Source organism: Rhinolophus sinicus, chromosome 17 (assembly GCF_057876585.1).
Source record: "Rhinolophus sinicus isolate RSI-liver-muscle chromosome 17, RSI-T2T, whole genome shotgun sequence".
Classification (NCBI taxonomy): domain Eukaryota; kingdom Metazoa; phylum Chordata; class Mammalia; order Chiroptera; family Rhinolophidae; genus Rhinolophus; species Rhinolophus sinicus.
The window spans coordinates 48,790,000-48,814,922 of NC_142517.1; the positions used below are offsets into that span (position 1 = coordinate 48,790,000).

General features: G+C 35.0%; 1 protein-coding gene across 4 annotated transcripts in view; it reads left to right on the forward strand.

The window, feature by feature from the left end:
- The window catches only part of VPS8 (VPS8 subunit of CORVET complex), a 233,582-nt gene that overhangs the window by 54,477 nt on the left and 154,182 nt on the right, over window positions 1-24,923 (forward strand). For all 4 annotated transcript variants that reach the window (XM_019735832.3, XM_074328957.2, XM_074328952.2 and 1 more), the window contains exons 16-20: window positions 6,617-6,691; window positions 7,428-7,463; window positions 8,364-8,454; window positions 8,874-8,920; window positions 9,872-9,961. In XM_019735832.3, the coding sequence (XP_019591391.3) occupies window positions 6,617-6,691; window positions 7,428-7,463; window positions 8,364-8,454; window positions 8,874-8,920; window positions 9,872-9,961 (339 nt within the window). The remainder of the gene's footprint in view (window positions 1-6,616; window positions 6,692-7,427; window positions 7,464-8,363; window positions 8,455-8,873; window positions 8,921-9,871; window positions 9,962-24,923) is intronic.

Sequence of the window (24,923 nt, forward strand, 5' to 3'; positions counted from 1 at the left end):
AGTAATGATGGTCATATTTAATGTGTCTGCTACATGATATGTAGACATTGCTCAAATCTCCCTGAGATATTAGAACTTCAGAGCATAGAATATATATGAAAGAGTCTTCCAGCCTCAGAATTTAGAAACCAGGAAATCCAGAGTAAGAAATGGTAAAGCAATAGAATTCACAAAAGTAAGAATAATTACTGTCTCACACTTAGATATTTTGTTGTGTCTGAATGACTATTAAAAATAGTGTTAGACTTTAAACTTGCACTTTTGGTTTAGATAGAATAATGGGAATTGGATTTACTCTACTGTCTGGGGAAAAAAAAGTCAGAAAAAGAAACAGTGGTTTTTAAATTACTGGATACTATGTAATGAAGGCTAGTGATCCCTGACAACATGGAAAACAAATGACGTGAGCCCTATGATTATAGCATTAGCCTTGAGAGAGTTTCCAGGCTATGGCGCAGGGAGAGAGAACCCACTTAGAGCGTGGAGGACTCCATGAGTTGAGACAGAACTGAGACTATGGGAAGACAAAGGTGGGCTGAGCGGACAGAGTACTGGAAAGGAGGGCACGATACAAAGGATCCCCCTTGGGTATTCAGCAGACTGCTACTACCCAAGGCCAGGGAAAGAAATATTTGAAAGGTGTAGAAGGAACTATATCCAGTGCTCCCACTGGCTTGTTTACACCAGCCAGGCGGAAAACTTCATGATTCATAGGGCATTGGGTAGAGTTCTCAGAGGCTCTTGCCTCAGTAGTGGGGAATAATTAGGATTAGAGTAAACACTGCTCTGAGCCCCACTGACAAATCTTGAAAACAAGACCGGAAAGGATCCAACCGCTTCCAACTAACTTAACTCCTCCCAAAACAAAGCACAAGAATGTTAATAGGAATACAGAAATTTCCACGACCCCACAAGGTAAAATTCACAATGTCTGCCATCCAATCAGAGATTACTAGGCATTGCAAAGAGGAAAAACACAATTTATAATGAGGAGAAAAATCAATCAAAACTGACTTAAACCTGAAACAGATGTTAGAATTAGTAGATAAGGACATAACAGTTATTTTAATTATAGTCCATATGTCCGAAATGTTAGTTAAAAAGATGGAAGATAGTTAAAAATATGCAAATCTAACTAAAAACTACAATGCTTGAGATGAAAAATACACTGGTATTAACAACAGACAGTAGATATTGTAGGAAAAACATTAGTGAACTTGAAGATGCAGGTTTCCCTTGCTATCCGAAAGTAGAGTGTTCCTTTGAAACCATTGTAAAGCTGAAATGGCAAAAGTGAAGAAGGAATTACCATTAATTTATATGGAAAAATTTTTGAGTGTTCCCAGATCCAAAAAAAACCCTACCAAATCGTACCAAATATGCTTAACTACGTACAGTTTTATGCTAAGTGTAACACCCTTACCAAATTCTCTTAGGCTTTTCTGATACCTTAGGACACATCTTGCTAATAGATGCACAAAATAAATCAAGATAAACCACAGATGCTCATAGACATAGGTCAAAGCTATGGCGGCTTGATGCTGAGATGCTGAGGTGTTTCCCAGGGAAGTAACTTGGAAGGACCACTCTCGGTACTGGGGTGTGCACCGCCTCTATTATAGCTCGCTACAAAACAAATGTTGAACACTATTTTTACTTTTTACCTTTTTTTTTTTAACAGCAAAATCCTTTATGTATTCTTTTTGGTAGTGAAAATGGGTACTAATGTAGGTCTTTCGTAAAAATGATGTAGTGTGTCATGAACTTTGAAAAAGTAAGGGATACCTGTGTAGCAGTAGAATCTAAAATAAAATACAGAGAAAACATAATTAAAAAAATAGTGTTAGTGACCTGTAGACAGCATTAAATAGCCTAATATATGTGTAGCTGGAATTTCTGAAGGAGAAGAGAGAAAAAATTAGGAGAAATAATGGTCAAAAACTTTCCAAAACTATAAACAGACACATTCAAGAAGCTCAATGAACCCAAGGACAAATAAAATAAAGAAAACCATATAGACTGATCAAAGTGAGTGGTAAAGAGAAAAATATTAAAGCAGCCAGAGAAGAAGACACATTAAATGCAGAGGAGCAACAATAAGTATGAGAGCAGATTTCTCTTCAGAAACAATCTGCAGCAATCTCCAGAGAAGATACACCAATGGCCGATAAGCTTAACAAGATGCGTAACATCATTAATCATTAGGGAAATGCAAATCAAAACCAAGGTGAGATACCACTTCATGCCCACCAGATGGAAAAAGATGAAAGGGATTAAGAAGTACAAATCGTCAGTTACAATAATAGTCACAGGGATGTAAAGTACAGCATAGGAAATGGGATAAGCCAATTACATTGTAATAACTGTGTATGGTGTCATAGAGGCACTTACTGAGGTGATCATTTATAAGGTACTATATAAATGTCTGATTACTATGTTGTACATCTGAAACTAATATAATATTGTATGTAAACTGTAATTGAAAAATTGAAAAAAAAAAAGACACAATAACAAGTGTTGGTGAGGATGTGGCAAAACTGGACTTGTCATACATTGCTGGTGGAAGATGGTATAGTCGCTGTGGAAAACGTTTTGTCAGTTTCTCAAACTATTAAACATAGAAATTCCACATGATCAAGCAAATCTACTCTTAGGTATCCACCCAAGAGAAATGAAAGCATGTCCACACACACATTTGTACACAAATGCTCATAGCAACTTTATTCATTATAGCCAAAAAGTGAAAACAATCCAAATGTTCACCATCTGGTAAATGGATAAACAAAATGTGGCTTAGCTGTATAATAGAATAGTATTCTGCAATTTAGAAAAGGATGAGCTATTGAAACATAACTACAATATGGATGAACCTCAAAAATACTATGTGAAGTGAAAGAAGCCATATGGAAAGACAGCATATTGTTTGATTCTATTTGTATGACATGTCCAGAAAAAGCAAGTTTATAGAGACAGAAATAGATTAGTGGTTACCTGGGACTAGGAGTGGAAATAGGGTTGAGTGGAAATGGGTCAAAGGGATCATTGTGGAGTGATGGAAATGTTCTGAAATTGGATTTTGGTGTTTACTAAAAAATCTATTGAATTGTACACTTAATGAGTGAATTTTATGGTATATAAATTATACCTCAATACTGTTAACAAAATCAGTTGACTGTTTAAAAGAAAAATAATGTAATATTTATGATAGGTGGAAGTAACAGCATGACAAAAATAGTAATAGTGTCAGGGAGTGGGGGACGAAAGTGTATCATTGTAAGGGTCTAACATTATACATCTAATAGTATAATATTGTTTAAATGTAGATTGAAATAAGGTAAAGTTGCATATTGTAAATACGAGAGCAGTCACAGAAGAAAAAGTGTAACTAATAAATCAATAGTAGTGACAAAATACTTTAAAAATATTAAATGCAATGAAACATAAAAAAAGAGATAGTAAAAGTAGAAAACAATAAGATAATAAACCTAAACCTAACCATATCAATAAATACAGGAAATGGAAATACTCTAAACATTTTAATTAAAATGCAGAGATTGTCAGACTGGATAAAAAAGCAAGATTGTCTACAAAAAACTCGCATTAAACATAAAGACATAAATTAAAAGTAAGAAGATGGAAAGAGGTATGCAAACACTAATCATAAGAATGGCTATATTAATATCAGACTAAGTAGATTTCATGTAGGAAATATTGTTAGAGATAAAGAGAAATTTCAAATTGATAAAATGGGGTTGATTCATTGAGAAGACATAACAATTTAAAGTTAAGCACCCAATAACTGACCTTCAAAATATATGAAGCAAAAACTAACAAAACTAAAAGGAGAAAGAGACAAATTCGCAATTATTGTTTGGAAATTTCAAAACTCCTCTCTCAGTAATTATTAGGATTAGTAGACAGAAAATCATTAAAAGTATAGAGGACTTTAAAAAACACTATGGACTAACTTGACCTAACTGACATTTATAGAATATTCCACCCAACAAAAGCAAAGTACAAATTTTTTTCAAGTGCACATGTGGCATTCACCAATATAGATTATATGCTAAGTTGTAAAACAAGCTTCAAGAAATTGTTGAAGGAACATTAGGGTAAATCTGGAGAAAACTCATATTTGGAGATTAAATAACATTTTTATAACTAACCCATGAGTCAAGGAAAAAATCTCAAAGCAAATTAGAATATATTTTGAACTAAATGAAATTACAACATATCAAAATCTCTGGTCTACAATTAAATCAGTTTTTGAGGGTAATTTATAGCATTAAATAGTTACATTAGAAAGGAAGAAAGAACTCAAATAAATGAGCTAAGCTTCTATCTTAATTAAAGAAATAGAAAAAGAAGAGCAAAATAAAGTAGATTGAAGAAAGAAATAATAAAGATGAACACAAATTGCTTCAATAGAAAATGGACAAACAGTAGAGAAAATTAAAGTAAGGACTGGTTCTTTAAAAGGTAAATAAAATCGATAAACCTCTAGTAAGACTAATCAAGGAAAAATGGGTAACGGCACAGTTACTAATACCAGGAGTGAGAGCAGTAATATCACTATATCTGTGATATATAGTAATATCACTATAGAGCCTATATATATTACAAAGATAATATGAATAACTTTATGCCAGTAAATTCAAAAATTTAGATGAACTATAAAAATTCTTTGGAAGACACAAATTACCAAAGCTGACTCAAGAAGAAATGGAAAGTCTAAGTGGCTGTTCATCAATTCAGTAAATAAATTTCATACAAAGAAACTGCAGGCCCAGATAGCTTCACTAGTGAAGTCTGTCATATTTAAGGAAAAAAATAACACCAATTTTACATAAAAATCTTTTTAAAAATAGAAGAAAAGGGAGCACATAACTTTTTGTGTGAGATTAGCTTATGTCTAGTAATAAAACCAGACAAAGACATTACAATAAAGAACACTACAGACCAATGTCCTCCTAAGTATAGGAGCAAAAATTCATAATATATTAGCAAATAGAAACCAGCTATGTATAAAAAGAGTAATAATGATCAAATGTTTATCCGAGGCATGCAAGGCTGCTTTAACATTAAAAAAATCAATGTATTTCCATATTAGTTACTGATAAAAGAAAAAAACGTAGTATCTCAAAAGATAAAGGAAAAGCATTTGACAAAATTCAACATCCAGTCCTGATAAAATTCTTAGCAAACTAGGAACAGAAAGGAACTTCTCCAACTTAATAATCAAGGGCATCTACCAGAATCCTATAGGTAACATCATACTTAAAGAAGTATTACCCAAAACCAAAACTCCTGATTCTGAGCAAACTTCTGAGAAAATATAGAGGACAGAGGAACATGTTAAAAGATTTCTTGGGGATGCAGTTAGCAAAATCCAGATAGGAAACTCTATGGAATAAGTGTTCCAGCTTCTTCAATAAATAAACTTCATGGAAAATAAGGGACTGAGAGAGGGGGCGGCAAAACCTATAGATTAAAAGAAACTTAAGAGACCTACCAGCCAGCTCCAGCATGTTGCTTTGTGTATAGATCTTGATTCAGACAAGTGAAATGTAGAAAAAACAAACAAACAAAGCATACAACAAAAACATCAACATTTGACATTCATGAGACAATTTGAAATCCAAACACTGGTAGGGTATTTGATATTAAGGAATGATTGTTAATTTTTTAAAGTATGTTAATGAAACTGTGGTTATGTTAAAGAGGACTGATTTTGTATGCGTATATTGAATTTTTATAAGTGAAATACTCAAAATCTGAGATTCATCTCAAAATTATACTGTGGGACTATGATGAGACAAGATTGGAGATAAGTTAACAATTGATGAAGCTGGTTAATGAATGCATGGAGTTCATTATTTTATTTTCTCTTCCCTTGTATATGTTTTTAATTTTCCATAATAGAAAAATTATCATAGTTACCTGTTATTGACCACTTACATATTTTGGGATATTTATAAATATGAATGCATGTAAGCCTCATAGAAACTGTGCATGGTTTTCAAAGATGTGAAAACAGTGTCGGAAGTCTGAAACTTATTTAAGGTCATACCTAGTAAGTGACAGAGCCAAAGTTTGAAACCCAGATTTATCAGACAGTAGGTTTTGTTTTCTATTTTGCTGGGCTATGCTGGCTCCCATATACTATGCTGCTTTGTCTTCCTGTTTCTTCTTGTGTTTTTTGTTGACATTTATTTCAAAGAACTTAGAGGTACCCTTTTCAGTCAGCCCTGTTCTTTGCCAGAAGCAGTGCCTACCTTTCATCCAATAATGGGAAGGTTGCAACTGTTTTCCTTTAGATTTGGAAGTTGGCATGTTCCTCCATTTTCTGCCTTCTGAAAAATAAAAAGACCCTGTGTAAGCAGAGAATTACTTTTTGCACTTTGTCTTTTCTGCCGCTTCCACTTGACAGACTGGCACTTGATTGACATTCTTTTCCCCACTCACTATGGGATGGAACCATGTTGACCTAAAATGTTGTCTCTGTAATTGACATTCTTCAAAACTTGATGAGACTTCTAATTCATGTAATATTTATTTATTTATTTATTTATTTATTTATTTATTTATTTATTTATTTATTTATTTATTTTTACAGGCTTTGGTTGGAGAGAAGGCTTGTTATCAATCCATCAGTAGCTACGGTGGTCAGATCTTTTATTTGGGGACCAAAGTAAGCTCTTCCTTTCTGTGACTTGCATTTGTTTGTGTCAGGATAGTTGGGGCTACAGGAGGTTGCTGGTAAAGAGTGTAGTGCATTACAAAGTGAATATTGATCATAAAACTTTTAGGGGGTAGATAGGCATGATTTTTAGCTAATTAATTTATTTTCTCACTTTTAGACGTACTTTTACTTTCATTTTGATTCTAATAGGATGCTTATTTTCTTGATTCAGGGATATACTTTCATAATCTGCCTTCACATTTATGTTTTCATGACTAGGAAGATACCTTATCATGTACATTTGTCATGTAATTAAGATGTCTTTAGCTTCGTTAAGTTTAGGATATATTAAAATGCATTTGATTTAGAATAGAATCACTGAAATAGGAACTTTTTGTATAGCAATTTGTTCCTGTGCTTTTTCTTTTAACTTAACATGCAGAAATATTTCTTTCTTAAGAAAATTCAAATATTCCCAAGCCAGTACAGGGAGATTGGACGTTCCTTGTTCCTTGTCCATGGATTTAACTCCTTCTTAGACTGTGGACTTATTAATGTTTAAATATTTGTTTGATTTACTCTTTAATGTGGGCCCTTGAAGACCCTTTAGTAAATCCTTCTAACTATATTGTGAAAAGTTTTTACTTAAAGAGATATAAAGTGAGATGTGGGACTGGGGCATATGTGTCTCCCAAACAAGTTTGTTAAAGGTGATTATTTTAATTTCCTTCTCTTTGTTTTCCAGTCTGTTCATGTGATGATGCTGAGGAACTGGAGAGAGGTGAGTGCAGAGTAATTTCATATATCAGAGCTATTGAGTTGATAGCTTCTTAATAGTTATGTTTTGACTTTGCAGAAAAAGATTATTTGAATTTGTGCTTTTTAATTTCAGAAGTGTGCATCAAAACCATTGTAACTGTTTTGCACTTGATTGGTACAACTTGACTATAAATTAGTATTAGATTTGGCAGCATATTATGTATCAGAAAATTCAAAATAACAGTGGCTTCAACAAGATTTCTCTCATGTAAAAGCAGTCTGTAGGTAGCTAGTTTGGCAGCCCATGGTCTTTAGCATACTATCCCGCTCCACCACCCTTGTGCGTGGATTCTAGTGTCAAGGTCATTTTATATTTCAGTATGGGTGCTGGAGCTCCAACTCCTAAGGCCACATTCCAGGAAGGAGGAAAGAGAAGAGAAGGGCTGCCTCCTGCCTTTTAAGGTGACATCCCAGATACCAAACAACACTTCCACTTACTTACCATTGGCTAGACTTAGTCACATGACCCCAAGTGGCTACAAGGGAGTCTTCGAAATGTCCTTTAGCTGGTGTATTGCTGTCTCAGATAAACTTGGGATTTGTTGCTAAGGAGGAGCGAGTGAAAGGATGTTGTGATGAACAACTAGCTGTTTCTGTTACAGTGACATTCTAGTTGTTTCCTCTTCATGTCTAGGCCTTATGACTTCCAGTATAGTACAGTATGGTACACTAGCCTATACAGTTACTGTACTGTCTAGTGCTTTAAGAAATTATTTTTCTTGGAAATCAGATATTCACATGGTTATTAGAATAATTGTAGCTTCTAAACAACAATGTCTGGAAAGATATTTGGTAGAATAGGAATTCTGACTTGTGATTGGTCAGACAAAGGGGTCTAGCTTCTCTTATTTATTCATTTTAGAGAGTGGATCATCTTCTGAAACAAGATTGTCTTACAGAAGCCTTGGCTCTTGCATGGTCTTTCCATGAGGGAAAAGCAAAAGCAGTAGTAGGTAAGTTAACAGAATTCACGTGTAGTAGACTGTTTTTCTAGAGCAGAGAATGAATCTTACTAATCACTCCTAGAATGCTTTTTAGCTTAGTGTTCATCTAGTTTATAAACAAGATGTTATCAGACCTGACAGATTTCAGTGAAAAAGATTAATGATAAATACAGGATAAAGAATTTTAAATGTAACTTTTAAAATTCTTTCATTGCATAAGAATGAAAGGGAAGTGCATTGATCTGCTATCTGGTTCAGTAGATGTCAGATGTTTCTATTATGGCATGTTAGCCAACATTTTGATACCTAAGGATTGTTATAATTATATATCTATTGTTAGCATAGGTTATAAATAGAAGACTAGGACAATTTCACTCCTGAAGATGTGGATTAACTTTGTTTTTATGTTGGATTTTGCTTCTCTGCAGGATTATCAGGGGATGCCAGTAAGCGAAAGGCTGTGGTTGCAGATCGAGTGAGTATTTTAATAGGGTCTTTCTAGAGTACAGTACAGATTTGCTTTCGATATTTGCTAATAGTCTTTGGGCATGATTAGGTAAATGGCTACAGTCAAGGAGGCAGTGTATAAAAAAACAAGTCAGATTATAATTCCCTGGGGTCATCTTGAATTGTTAAATTTTTAAATTTCTTTTTATCACCTTTTCTTTTTTTCTTGCTCACTCTCTTATGAAGATGATAAAGTATTAAAATAGCCAAAAGACTATTTTATTGTTTATAGCAGGAAGGAGGAAACCCGTGATCTGGATTATTTCTGAACCTCATTATAGCCCATAGAAAGTTGACATTTGTTTTTTTTATAAACTGGTAATCATGAGAAATGATACGTAAGCAGATGTGTTGCCTGAGGTAGCAGAGAGGGCTGATTTTTTATTATTAATTAGTATTAACATGATTAATATGATTAATGCTATTTAATAGTGGCTTGGTTTTCCTAGTCTATTGTGCAAGTGTCTTAGTAAAAATTATAGTCTAAATTAGTATAAACGTTTAGAAAATGAATAGAAATTGGTCACCCTTTAGACTCGTGAATGATTTTCTCAGTATCTGCTAAAATATTTAGGGTTCTGTGATCCATCTGTTCTTTAGGGACGTTAGTAAAATACCTACGACAGAGGGTTCCTGAAGAGCTTAACTTCAATGTTTCATTTCCTGAACAACATAGATGCTACTAAGCCCTAGAACCTAGAGACATTTTTAGGAAAGATTACCAAATTAATACTAGCCCTGATGCTGAAAGAAATTAGGCTGGGGTTTTAAAATATGGGAAATAAAACCACTAAAATTTTTAATTATATTTTTAATAACAAAGCCTGATTTTGTATTATTTTGGAGGATTATATATATGAAGTATTGAAAAACTTTAGAGATGTAGGTCACTTTCTATACAAGGCTATTTTCCTTTCAGATGGTAGAAATCCTATTCCATTATGCAGATCGAGCTCTGAAAAAGTGCCCAGACCAGGGGAAAATCCAAGTGATGGAGCAGCATTTTCAGGTACGCCTTTTCATGTGCTTCTAAGAGCCATTGCTATGAATAGGTCTAACACTACTCTTTCATTTTACTTGAGAATGAAACTTTCATGGTTTGGTTAAATAATTTCCAGTATTCAAAGCTTTATTTCAGGGCTGGTAGAGCATTCTAAAGGATTAAATTTTGAAGTAGCAGGTCACATGGAAACAGATGAATAAAATGTGAAGTGCTAGTGCAGAGCTACTCAGTGCTGTGTGGAAGGAAAGGCTATGGGTACATACCTGTGAATTGACACCTTGCAGTGGCTGAAACCTTGCTAATGACTAACATTTATGTTAACTAGGCTGGTTGGAGGAGAGGTGAGCTACCAAGATTTAAATTTAGTTCTGCTAGGAGCTCCTGTGACTCAAGAACAGATCAGTTACAAAAAAAATCTCTAAAATATGCTAGTGAAATATCTTTAGTTTCTCTTGGAATTCAGTGAAAACTGAAGTCAAGGAATGATTTAGGGCCTGTACAGTTTTTATTCCAGTTTTACTGTTTGTAGTGATCTCCAATTATTTTTGTTGCAAATCTCTGTTTCCCCTTCCCCATTCCTAGAGCTGCGTTCCCTCCCTCTACCACCTCTTTCAGCAAATATTTGAGGATATAATACAAGAGTCAGCAAACATTTTCTAAGAAGGGCCAGATCCGAAAATTTAGAGCACATATGATCTCTGTCACATATTCTTATTTAAAAAAACAACAAAAAACCCCTTAAAAAATGTAAAAACTACTTTTAGCTGTGAGCAATTCAGAAACAGGCTGTGGGCAGGATTGGCTCACGGGCCAATGTCTGCAACTCGTGGTCTGATATATACTAGGTACTGGGCAATAGTGAGTAAAATATACATGGTCCTGCTATCTTAAAGTTTGCAGTCTAGTCAAGATAATTTTTCTTAATGTATGTTGGCAGAAATATTTAGAAGAATCTAGGGGTTTTGACATTCAAGAGCAGGCCCCAGGTTCGTATCTTTTCCTATCTCCATTTGATGCTCTTACCTTCGGAAGATAAGGATAGAAACAGCAAGTAACATTTGGCGGATATCAGAGGAGGATTTGGTTTACTGAATTGTACTCTTTAATGCCACAGTAGTGGGCTTCTGGCAGAGTAAATTTTATTTACTGTTTGGAGGTTTATTAAATTTATCAGTAAAGAAGATAAACCCAGATAAAATTATAAAAATAGATAATATAGGAGGAAAACATAGGTAGAAAGAAAGCGTTTGAGAACAAAACTCTTTGGGAACAGTACACCTTGTACATAAACACTTTCGTATGCAATGAAGTATATATAGTAAAGAAAACAATATTTTAACAGGAGACTATCTGTTATTAAGAGGTTGTAGGGGTGATATTCATGAAAGAACTCTGGCCATCTGAAGGTATACTTTGTTGAAAAGAAACATTTAATAGGGAATGGTAGAAGGGGCTACTGTGTGTGTGTGTGTGTGTGTGTGTGTGTGTGTGTGTGTGTGTGTAAGATAGAAGCCACCGTGTGGAGAATATTGTAGAGAGCTATAAAAGAATAAAAGAATAAAAGTGATGTTTTGATGGAAAAATATGAAAGAATCTCAGCATGACAGAGAATGTAGGTGATGGTTTCTAATACAAATTATAAAATTTACAGTGAAACTGTAGTATTATGTATTCTTTAACCACCTAGATCCCTGTGAGAAGTTTCATTCTGCTAAAAGAGTATCTGATAAGATTTTTAAATTTTTAATAATTTAGTCTCATAGAAGGTAAAGGAAACAATAGTGGGAACCATTATTCTGGATTTACTTTTTATCATTGATTGGTGAAGTAGAAGGGATGGACTCTTGAGGGAAAAAGATTGTAATAATGATGAAAAATACATTCAACATAAATTCTATATTTTATAGAGCAAATATTTCAGGAAAAAAATATGGGCACAATGTCAATATTATGGGCTCCAAAAAACATATAGGAAATGCTTACGTTTTGACATAACCACAAACAATCCAAAGAGAAAGGAAATAGGGATGAATGTTGGGAGAAGTATCAGTCTACAAAACACAGACCAGCTACAAAAGATGGAGAGAGGCAGATAACCAAAGATATATGCCAAAAACGTCATGAACCTATAAGACTGTCAGAAAGGAGACTAGTACGATCCAGATTTGCCTACTAAAATACTAAGGGGTACACAAAAGGGATTTTGATAAAGACACACTGAGTATATACTACATGCCAAGTACTATATAAAGGGTGTGACATTCGTTTTTATTCTCACAACAACCCAATAAAGTAGATACTGTTTCAATCCCCATTTTAGAGATGAGGAAATTTAGACTGAGAAAATAATAGTTAAGTGACTTCCCAAGGTAATGTTGCTGGTAAGGACTCAAATCCAGGTCTTTCTGACTTCAAAATCCAGCTCTTAACTAACCATTGAATTATACTATTGTTTTCAGACAAGTACAAGAAAAAGATGGATGAGAAGGGGTGCTATTAATAGGGGCTCAAGAATGATAATTAGAACAAACATCTAAACTGTTTAATGTTTATTGTGTGGCAGGCACTGTTACAAACTCTTTAAACATACTAACTCATTTGATTCTTATGACTCTGTAAGGTAGGCACTGATATTCCCCTTTATAAATGAGACTGAGGCACAGAGCGGTTCAATAACCCGTTTCAGGTGACATAGCTAGTAAATGATAGAGCTGGAGTTAGAATCCAGGCAGTTGGGCTTCAGGGTCCACATCTGGACTGCTGCACTCTGTTATAGAACAACAGTTGTTATTTTGCTTCCATTTTCATGAGCACAGTTTCCATGTCTTTAACATGGAAAAGTCCGGATAAATATATTTAAGAAAATAGCTGAAGCTCAGCATATGTGACATTATGATTGTTCAGATGTCAAGATTTTGAATTGTAACCCAGGATACTGTTTGAACAATCTGAATCATTGTTAATAATTTGTAAGTACCTTTGGATCAATTTTCAAATTTCAAATTTTCAAATTAGCATGGCTGCCCAAGCGGAGGAGACACGATTGATTTCACTCAGGAGGACTATTTTCTTTTGGAAAAGGTGATTTTCAGCCTATTAGGTTGAGTGAAATACATACCCAATTGGATGCAAATCTACAGTTTTAAGTGTTTAACCTTAGATATGTAATTATAAAATAATTATAGTTTGACTCTAAAAGTGTAATATTTTAAAAAGAAGAGTGGCGTTCAGGAACTATCCGCTGATAACCCCAAAGTAGTTTGTGAACATTTTTTATGAGTTCACGTAAAAATGCCCATGTTAAACTCATAAATTGCCCTTTTGAAAGAAATATGCGAATAGTATATTCATGGAATGCCTATTATAGAACATCTTGATTTCATTAAAGCATTTGTCTAAATTTTCCATTATCCTCATGGCTGAAATAGATTAGTAAATAGATTTGCTGCTAGATAAACATCCCTACCCAAAGAGTATTCTTTGCTGGCTTAGTATTAATTACGTGTTAGGGCTCTTTTATATCCATGTTTTTATTTTTGATTTGGATGAAGATTTATTGAGTGGCTTGTCGAATTTAGATGGCACCTAGAATCAGGGTCCAAAATGGTCGTGACAAAAAGTGCAATCAAAATAGTTATGAGATGAAATGTAACAAGGATAAAAATCAAGACTTCATTAGATTCAGATATTAATAATTAAATTGCGTGAGTACTGAATTGGGACAATCTGGCTAGACAGGATTTTAGTTGACCACAAGCTTAGTATGAGCCAATAGTGTGTTAAGGCCTAGATAAAGAAAAGTAAGGAAACCCCTGGGCGAACTGTTGGAAATACAATCTCTAAGGTATTTTGTAGATTGTTGACAGACTAAGCTGTGTCTTGATTCTGCATCACTATCAAGAAACTGTCTTTAGAACTTGGATGGTGGGAAGTTTTAAAAACAACAGTTAGAAACAAATACTGGGGTTGTTTCATCTGAGGAGAAAATAAGTGGAGACATGGCTTGTCTTCAGCTAATGAAGGGCTCTTATCATATAGGGATTTACTGTATGGCTGCAGAAGGCAGGCTAGTATAAGTGGGTAGAAATTACGAGAAGGTGTATTTCAGTTTAAAATGACGTAGTGCTGATGTAACAGCTTTTGGATTTATGCACCTCCTACTCTTGAATGTATTGAGATGAAGAGAGGCTAACAAACAGACCCAAAATGTTTTTAAAAGACTTTCTTTGCTGGGTGGGAAGATCTGAGATTCTGCATCACTATCAAGAAACTGTCTTTAGAACCAGATAACCTCTAAACCAGGGAAGACTGGTTTCTTAGTCACAGTACTGAGAATTTGTGTTTTACCAGCAGGTGGCACTCATGCCTGCTGCCTCAATTTTAATCTTTACCTTTGAGGAGGGGCCCCTCACCTCACCTTTTCCTTAAGAGTCAGAATATATAATCCATTCAGTATTTTTACTTCCCTCTAAAGATAATTCGATATTTTGTCCTGTCTTAACTGTAGAAAATAACTTTTGGATCTTTTGATGTGTTTGAAGTCTGTGGCTTTTATTTGTCTAAGGAGAGATTTGAACCTATAATTATAATTTACTTGTATAATAACTAGTAGAATTAAAAGGAGATAAAGTGTTCTTTGTCTCATACCTCGTGAACATCACTTTTTCTTCTGGCCAAGCCTTTCCCGTTCCAAAACAAAGTCCAACAGCAAACACATCCTTTCTTTCCCCTACATACCCAATAGCCTTACGTTTCCTGTTTGCAGATTCTTTACAGAGCCAAACATATTATAAGAGTTGTCTGCATTTCCTCACCTCCTTCTCATTCCTTGTCTCTACATTCTGTGGACCCTTTTATTCCTCATCTTACTGATCCTCTATAGCATTCAACACAGTTAATGACTTCCTGGAACATTTGGCTTCTCTGGTATCATACATTCCAGCTTTTTTCTCTCTCTCTCACTGCTTATTGACTTTCTTTGTTCATTCTTCCTGCTCTTCTACGTAACCAATAAATGTTAGAATTCTTCACAATACTCTTATCTTTTATTTCTGTATTAGTGTTTCTCAGGATATTGTCTGTGGACCATTTGCTTCAAAATCACCTGAAAAGTAGTTTCACGTATTTTGGGTTATTTTATCTTTCTACACTCATGTTTGTTTCTTTATGAATAAATAAACAGGAGGACTTTTATTAATATGAGTCGAGCTACAAGGATTTGAAAAATAATATAATTTTAAAAGATTTTAAAAATGAAGCCTTACCGTGATTGTTACCAAGCTCTCCTTCCAGCTTCATTTCCATTTCCATGAGAAGCAGCTCATTCAACGCTATTGTGGCAGCTGTTGGCAGCTGTTTTTGTATTAAGAGTTCACGCCGGAAGAGTGAATAGAGACCAAAAGCTGAACCCAGAGTGAGGCTTTCCGTGTCTAACTCGTGCTTCCCTGAGATGATTTCGGGAAGGGAAAACTGTTGGTGCCCAGCACACCTTCTTATCCCTGAGGCTTGCTTAAAATGCTGCTTTTGGGGAGTCAGGTCTTTCCTAAATTATTTTGTTATCATCCTGAAAAAAAATAAAGGAAAAAAATATACATACACACACATACACATACAGCGAGATATCTGTATAGCTGCTAATGGTGTTTGAATACTAATAACTGCTGCCTAGCTTTCTGTCTGTCTGTCTATCTATATATCTTTCTATCTTTAGGAATGTTTATCTGTTTTGCTATATATATTCTAGACTTTGCTAAAATTTTGAATCATTTTTAAACGATTCAGTTTTCAATGCCTGATTGACTTTTACAATATAAATTATGAGAGTTAATGCCGTTACTCCAGAAAGCATCTGCTGTCTCATTTCTTTTCATATCATCCCTATAAAATAGGGAAAGCCAGAGATTATACCTTCAGTTGGCAGATGGTAAAATAGTCATGATGCGATAAAATGATTTATTCAGTCACTCAAACAATTGAGAGGCCTAAATTTAGGTTTTCTGTCAGCTCAGTGTTCTATGCACATATCCACATTGCTTTCTTGAATGTCTTAAATATACATTAATATTTAACAAGAAAAACAATCTTTGGCCAATTATGGGGCTGTGCACTGGAGAATAGATTAGAAAAATATTTACTTTTTTTTTTTTTTAAGTTCTGAAGACCAAAACTTCAGCCATTTCTCGGGCATCCTGCAAGCTTTTGAGACTGAGTATTCTTAAAGCAGGTGTAGCTCATTATGTTGGTGTTGAAAGACTCGAGGCAAAGAGCAGCAGGCAGCACACAGCATGGGCTGAACTTAAGGGCAGAAGGGCTTGAAATTTGCACACAGGCCCTTGATCTCTCAACGTCCCATACAGAGCATGTGTAGACCAGGTCTCGCTGGATGGATTGAGGGTTTTGCTTTTCCATTTTCCTTTCTTTTAGGGCTCTCATGTGAGGAGCCTTCCAAATGGATTATCTGAGTTTGGGCACCAGCTGCTCAGAGTGGTGTATATTAGTCCTGGCAATGTCAGCTGCCGAGCGCTCACTGCAGATCCTGTGGGAAATTCAGTTCAAGTTTACCCCTTGCCACTGGGGAGATGGAGAGCTGCTGATCCCACAAGCTCCTTTTCAGGCATCTAGGAGATTGCCCCGAGGGTTATCCACTGGTCGGTCTAGCTGGTCTCTTCTTAATCAGATTCTAGAAGAGAAGGCTTAAAATATGGAAATAGATTTGGCTTTAACTAATGTCATGTTTTAAATGTTCAAAATTGATAAAGGCTTTGTTTCTTTAAGAAGCCAAATTGAAAATGTTCATTTGTAGGGTTTAGCCCTACTTAGTGAGTTACGAACAATTAGGGGCAGACTTGAGGACTATGTGTATCCTTTTTTTTAAATTAAATTCTTAAATTTTGGGATAAGATTAACATTCAGCTGTAAGAAACAATACAGAGAAATCCTATTGTATCCTCAACTCGATTTTCCCTAAGGGCAGTGTCTTGCAGAACTGTGGTATAACTACATAAGCAGAATATTGACCTTCAAAACCAGGATAGTGAAGATACAGGACATCTCCATCACCACACATATCCCTCATTTTGCTCTTTTATGGCCATACTCACTTCTCTCCCGCCCCCACCCCATCCTTAGGCTCTGGCAACCACGAATTGTTCTCCATTTCTATAATTTTATCATTTCAAGAATGCTATATAAATGGAATTATGTAGTATGTAACCCTTTTGGAATTGACTTTTTAAATTCAGTGTAATTCTCTGGTGATTCATCTAGGTTGCCGTACCTATCAATAGTTTGTTGTCTTCTATTGCTGAATTGTATTCCACTGTGTGGATGTACCACAGTTTGATTACCGCTCACTCATTAAAGGGCATCTGAGCTGTTTCCATTTTGGGGCTATTACAAATAAAGCTGCTATAATCCTTTGTGTACAGGTTTCTGTGTGAATATTAGTCTTCATTTCTGTGGGAGAAACGCCCAGGAGTGCAGTTGTTTGGTGTCCACATGTTCATTAATAGCATGCAGAAGTATAATTGATTTTTGTATGTTTATCTTATATCCTACAGTCTTACTGAACTCACTTCTTAGGTCTAGCAGGTTTTATTATAGATTCCTTGGGATTTTCTATGCACACAATCACGTCATCTGCAAACAGGAACAGTTTTGTTTTTTTCCTTCCCACTCTGTGTGCTCCCTTCTCCTCCTTTTCTTGCTTTATTCCGCTGGCTAGAACTTCCAGCCTTTTGTTGAATAAGAGTGGTAAGAGCAGCTTTTGCTGATATAGTCAATGGCTCAAAAGCCACTCTCAGAGAACCAAGGAATGTAACTGTCACGGACATATAATATATAAAGTGCTCAAATATGCTGTCACCTGTATAGACTTTAATAAGGGCTCTACCAATTCCAGTTATTTATATTCTGCAGTGTTAAAACTTTCTTCAGCGCAACCTCTGAGAGTGCTGTTTACTGAAGGCTCTACCATAGTAGGATAGAGATATGTACAAGTTATTGAAAACTTAAACCTAATTCACAGTCACTAAAATGTAAAATACCTTAATTTTTCTATTCTTCAAGATCAAAACAAACTTTGCCTCATCTTTCTCTCTCCACCTGCAAGAAAATGGAGTACTCTAAAAGATGTCAGATGAAGTAGTCAATGCTTTTATAAATACGTCAATCCTCCGTAAAGAGCTTAAGATGCCTCTTCTTCTACTTCAACATTCTAACTTCCTTTTATTTTTTAATTAATTAATTTTTAAGGAGGACGCAGCTCACAGTGGCCCATGTGGGGATTGAACCCGTAACCTTGGTGCTTCCAGTATCACGCTCTAACCAACTGAGCTAACTGGCTACCCCCTAACTTCCTTTTAAAAATGAGCCTTCCTGTACCTCCTGTCCTTTGTCTTACACACACACACACACACACACACACACACACACACACGCGCGCGCGCACATGGTAAGAGCAGACACAATTACCTTGTTCCCACTCAGAATGAAAGCATTCAATCTTTTACCATGAAGATAATGTTAGCTGTAGGTTTGTTGTAGGTACTCTATCAAGTTGAGGAAATTCCTCTGTATTTCTATTTTTCTAAGAGGCTTTTTTATGAATGGGTGTTGAATTTTGTCAAATGCTCTCTCTGTATTGATTGATATGATCATATGGTTTTTCTTCTTTATCCTGTTCATATGGTGTATTACATTGATGGAGTTTTGATTATTGAACCAGCCTTGCATTCCTGGAATAATCCTCACTTGGTCAAGATGTATAATTTTGTTTGTATATTGATGAATTATATATACTAATGTTTTGTTAAGGATTTTTGCATCTTTATTCGTGAGGGATTTGGTCTGTAGTTTTCTGTTTTTGTAATGTCTTCAGATTTTGGTATGAGAGCAATACTGACTTCATAAAATGATTAGGGAAGTATTTCCTCTTATTCTGTTTTCTTGGAAGAGCTTGTATAGAATTGACATTAATTCTTTAAATGTTTGGTAGAATGAAACCATCTGATCATGAAGATTTTGGAGGTATTTATTTAAGTCCTTTTATTTGTTTTTGCTTATTTTTTCAGAGATATCACATTCACATGGGTCAAAAAATGACAAATATGACATAATTGGTGAAAAGTCATATACTCTACCCTGGCATCTCTCCTGTTTCCATTCTATACCACCCCTTCCTCACACCCTATCGTGCAACTGCTTTTGTTATGTTCTTGTGAATTATTCCAGACTTCTTAAGGGCACATACAAACAAATATAATTCTTGTTCTTCTGGAGGAGGGAAATTTTTAAATTATGAATTCAATTTCCTTAATAATCATAGAGGTATACAAATGTTCTGTTTCATATTGAGTGATTTGTTATAGTTTGTGATTTTTGAAGTATTGGTCCATTTCATCTAATTGTCAAATTTATGTGTGTACAGTTGTTCATAGTACTATCTTTTTTTTTACTTCTTGCACCCAGGAAAATCATTCCATGACAATTCCCTATACTGATTCAAGGGATATATTTGTAATGTTTGGAAGGAAGAGAATGTAGAGGTGGAGAAGTACAGTAAACATGTAGGTTGAAGAGAAGTGAAATGGCAGAAAGTGCTGTAGATGAGATTACAGGTGGCCTGCATTTTAACAAGCTGTGTGACCCTGGGAAAATCACGTAAACTTTCTGAGTCTGTTTCCTCATCTCTAAATGGGCAAAAAAGTCCCTTCTTGCCCAACCTAATTATTATGTGTTTCCAATGTGAAGTGCTTTGTAAACTTTGAAATGTAAGACTTTAAAGGATTAAAAGGCTTAAAAATATAGGCAGGGGGATATTCATTAATGCTTACTACATTTTCCTTTGCAAATACTTAGTGGTGGCTTTGATGAACAAGGAAATGAGAACTTTTTACATAGAGGGGAAACAGTGATAAACTACATGTAGGTCCAAGGAATACATTCTTATCACAGAGTACATGAGGCTTTCTGAGTCATTCTTGATTACATTAACAGAATAGGAATTCTTTCCAGTCTGGAACCTTAGTATATTTCAGAGCACTGTCCTACCATGTGATCCTCTATTTGATTCTCACAGCCCAAGTCACTCTTAAGTAGAGGTAACTTAGGGGCCTCCCTTGGGCCCTCAGTACTAAAGAGCCTCCCTCCTCTATCCACCCCTACAATGTGCGATTTAGAATGTGATTACTTAAAGGCAGACTAAGTAATTATGGCATTAGGCTCAACAAATAAACAGGCAGAAAAAATAAAAAGAGAAATACCTTTCCTAAATTTGATATTTTAGAAAAATCAAAGTAGTCATAAGAAAAATCAGAGTTGTGTCAGACTTGTGACTAATTTTACAGTTTAGTTATTGATTCTTCCAAATTATATATATTGTATAATCTGCGTTTAAGACCACTAATGTTCCTTTAAAAAAAAAAAAAAGTATTTACTAAAATAGGGGGTGATTATGCTGTGAAAACAATTAAAAAGTAATTTCAATAAATGATTTTGAAAAATAGTCATTAATTCTTTCAGAACATAATTATCCTGCCTAGCCTACCTGTGCACTCCTAGTTACATTTGTTAGAACATCATAATTTATCTCAGTAATCACACATTAGTGTCAAATCCAGTCTTAGGAATGGGCCTCATAAAGCGAGGTGCTTTCTCTTGGAGCATTTTAATTGGAAATATGATGAACTACTTCTCCTTATCCCTTGGTATATATAATAGAATTACACAGTATGTTAGGTTGTCCAATTTTTTATTTTAATTTTAATGTATTTAAAATTTTTACCTTTTGATCCACCTCACCCATTTCTCCCACTCCCTTCCTCTGGCAACCACCAATCTGTTCTCTGTATCTATAACCTGTTGCTGCTGCTGCTGCTTTCTTTTCTTTTTTGTTTTTTTAGATTCTATGTAAAGTATTTGTCTTTTTCTGTCTGACTTATTTCACTTAGCATAAGTACCCTGGATGTCCATCTTTGTTGTCGCAAATGGCAAGATTTCATTCTTTTTTTATGGCTGAATAATATCCCATTGTGTACATATACCGCAATTTCTTTATCCATTCATCCATCAATGGACACTTAGGTTGTTTCCATATTTTGGCTATTGAAAATAATGCTGCAGTGAACATGGGAGTGCATATGTCTTTTTGAGTTAGTATTTTTGTTTTTTCAGATACCCAGAAGTGGAATTGCTAGATCATATGGTGGTTCTATTTTTAATTTTTTGAGGAACCTCCATACTGTTTTGTCGTGTCCCGCGATGAGAGTTGTAGGGAGCGAGGAGGACGGCGCAGGGTTAAGAAAAGAGAGTAGCCATGAATAGAGTTTAAGTGCATAGGCCAAGGGACCAGCAGTCTCAAGGTCTGGGCTGTAGCGCCTAATCGGGCCTGCGCAATAGCTTTTATTAGTTCTGTGGGGAAGTAAAGGAGATAAAGCTTGTCAATCTCAAGATCTGTGAATCCTATACATCATAATAGGAAACCGATTTAAGTCAATCACCCTTGCCTGCAGACAGGTGGACAGTAAGTCTCAACTTCCCCAAGGGACAAAAACCTATATGCAGATGAATAGATGGAGAGCACCTCATTGAATCACTTCCCTTGCAGGTTCTGGGAAGGAATGCAGCCACAGTGGCTGAGGCTTTCCTTAGCCTGAGGAAGGTGGGGGGCTGTGCCCACCTCTGTGAACCCTGTGGGTTCTCCTGTTGGTCCCCACGTGACTGCTCCTGGCTTGAGTTGTTCCTTTCGTGAGGAATCTTACTCGTCATTGACTGTCCAGTCGTCTTTCTGGGACCAAACAGGGAGGCCTAAGGTGCAAACACAAAGGTTTAGCAAAGTCCCTGAAAGGATCTGTCTTACAGACTCTCCTTTCTTTGTGGGCAGGTAGAAGGAAACAAAACGGTTAAGCTGCTGCGTGGAGACACTGTTTACCATAGTGGCTGCACCAATTTACATTCACACCAACAACAGTGCTCTAGTGTTCTCTTTTTCTCCACATCCTCACCAACACTTATTTCTTGTCTTTTTGATAATAGCCATTCTAACAGGTGTGAGGTAACATCTCATTGTGGTTTTGATTTGCGTTTGTGATAGTTTGTGTTTTTTGAGGACTTGTCTATTTCATCTAAGTTGTCAAATTCATGCGTGTAGAGTTGTTCATAGTATTCCCTTGTATCCTTTTGATGTCTACAGGATCTTTAGTGGTATCCCCTCCTTTATTCTTAATATTGGTAATTGTGTCTACTCTTCATTCTTAGTCAGTCTTGCTAGAGGTTCATCAATTTTACTGATTTTTTTCAATGAACTGGCTCTTTGTTTTATCAACCTTATTATAGTGCCATTTTAAAAAAAAATTTCATTGATTACTCCTTACTATGTTCTTTTGTTTGCTTTGAATGTATTTTGTTCTTTTTGTAGTTTTTAAAATTAGAGTATAGATTGATATGAAACTTTTTCTTTTTTCTGTTGTATACATTTAATGCTATAAATTTCCCTCTTAGCACAACTTTAACTGTGTTTTACAAGTTTTGATATGTTGTATTTTCATTTTCATTCAGTTGAATGTAATTTTAAATTTCTCTTGTGACTTTCTCATTGATTCTTGGTTTATTTGGAAGTGTGTTGTTTATTTTCCAAGTGTTTGCCTATTTTCTTGTTATTTTTCTGTTATTGATTTCTAGTTTGATTCCACTGTAGTTGGAGAACACAGTGTGTATGATTTCAGTTCTTTCTGGTTTGCTGAGGTTTGTTTTATGGCCCAAATGTGGTTTAGCTTGATATATGTTTTATGAGCACTTGAAAAGAATTTGCTTTCTGCTGTTGTTGGTTGGAGTGTTATAAAAATATCAATTAGGTATTTAATGGTTGATGCTATTATTGAGTTCTTTTGTATCCTTGCTAATTTTCTGTATAGTAGTTCTATCAATTGTTGAGGGAAGGGTGTTGAAGTCTCTAGATAGCATTGTGGATTTGTTTATTTCTCCTTTCAGTTCTATCATTTTTTTGCTTCATATATTTAGCAGCTCTGTTTGGTACATATACATTTGGGATTGCTATGTCTTCTTGGTGGATTGACCCTTTTATTATTGTAATGTCCCTGTTGCTATGTAACAACTTTCTTTGCTCCAAAGTCTGTTTTATCTAATATTAATATAGCCACTCATCTTTTGATGAATGTTTGCATCATATATCTTTTTTCATCAGTTTACTTTCAACCTTCCTTTAGTGTTGTATTTGAAAACAATTTGTTGTAGACTTATTTAATATGCTTTGCAAACCTCTGTCTTTTAATTGGAATATCTAGACCATTTACATTTACAGTAATTATTCATATATTAGGGCTTAAGTCTATCATTTTATTTTATTTTTTAACTAATTAAAGTTTTTCAATACAGTTGACATACAATATTATATTAGTTTCAGGTGTACAACATAATGATTTAACATTTATGTAACTTAAGAAGTGATAACCCTGATAAATCTAGTACCCATCTGACACCTTTCATAGGTATTACAGTATTACTAACTATATTCTTTATGCTATACTTTATTTCCCCATGACTATTTTGTAACTATCAATTTGTACTTCTTCATCCCTTCCCCTTTTTCACCCGTACCCCCAATCCTCTTTCCATCTGGCAACCATCAAAATGTCCTCTAAATCTATGAATTTGTATCTGTTTAGTTTGTTTATTAATTTTGTTCTTTAGATACCACATTAGGTGAAATCATATGGTATTTGTCTGACTTGCTCCACTCAGCAGTTACCCCTAGGTCCAGCCATGTTGTTGCAGATGGCAAGATTTCATTCTTTTTTATGACTGAGTAATATTCCATTGTGTATATCTATATCTATATCTATATCTATATCTATATCTATATCTATATCTATATCTATATCTATATATCATCTCTTCTTTATCCGTTAATCTGTTGATGGATACATAGGTTGCCCCCATATATTGACTATTGTAAATAATGCTGCAATGAACATATGTATGCACATGTCCCTTTGAAGTAGTATTTTGGGCTTTTGCAATAAATACCAAGAAGTGGGATTACTAGATCTTTCTTTGTCTTTTGTTAGTCTTTCTTTTAAAGTCTATTTTGTCTGGTATAAGTATTGCTGTCCCAGTTTTTTTTCCCCTTCGTTTTCATGAAATATCTTTTTCCATTCCTTTACTTTCAGTCTGTGTGTCTTTTGTTCTCAAGGGAATCTCTTGTAAGCGGCATATGTAAGGGTCTTATTTCCTTATCCATTCAGCCACCCTATGTCTCTTGATTGGAGCATTTAATCCATTTACATTTTAAGTAATTGTTGATAGATAGGAAGTTATTGCTATTTTAGTCGTACTGTTGATCTGTTTTATCCCCCTTCTTCTTAAAGAAGTCCCTTTAACATTTCTTGTAATACTGGTTTGGTGGTGATGAATTCCTTTAGCTTTTTCTTGTCTGGGAAGCTCTTTTATCTGTCCTTCAATTCTAAATGTTAGCTTTGCTGGGTAGAGTAATCTTGGTTGTAGGTCCCTGCTTTTTATCACTTTGATTATTTCCTGCCAATCCCTTCTGGCCTGAAAAGTTTCTGTTGAGAAATCAGCTGACAGTTTATGGGAGCGCCCTTGTGGATAATTAACAGCTTTTCTCTTGCTGCTTTTAAGATTCTCTCTTTGTCTTTAACTTTGGGTATTTTAATTATAATGTGTCTTGGTTTGGGCCTGTTTGTGTTCATCTTTTTTGGGACTCTCTGTGCTTCCTGGGCTTGTATGTGTATTTCCTTTGCCAGGTTAGGGAAGTTTTCAGTCATTATTTCTTCAAATAAGTTTTCAATTCCTTGCTCTCCTCTTTCTGGTATCCCCATGATGCAAATGTTGGCATGTTTGAGGCCCCTTAAACTATCCCCATTTTTTTGGATTCTTTTTTCTCTTTGCTGTTCTGATTGGTTGTTTTGTGCTACCTTATCTTCCAAAAGTA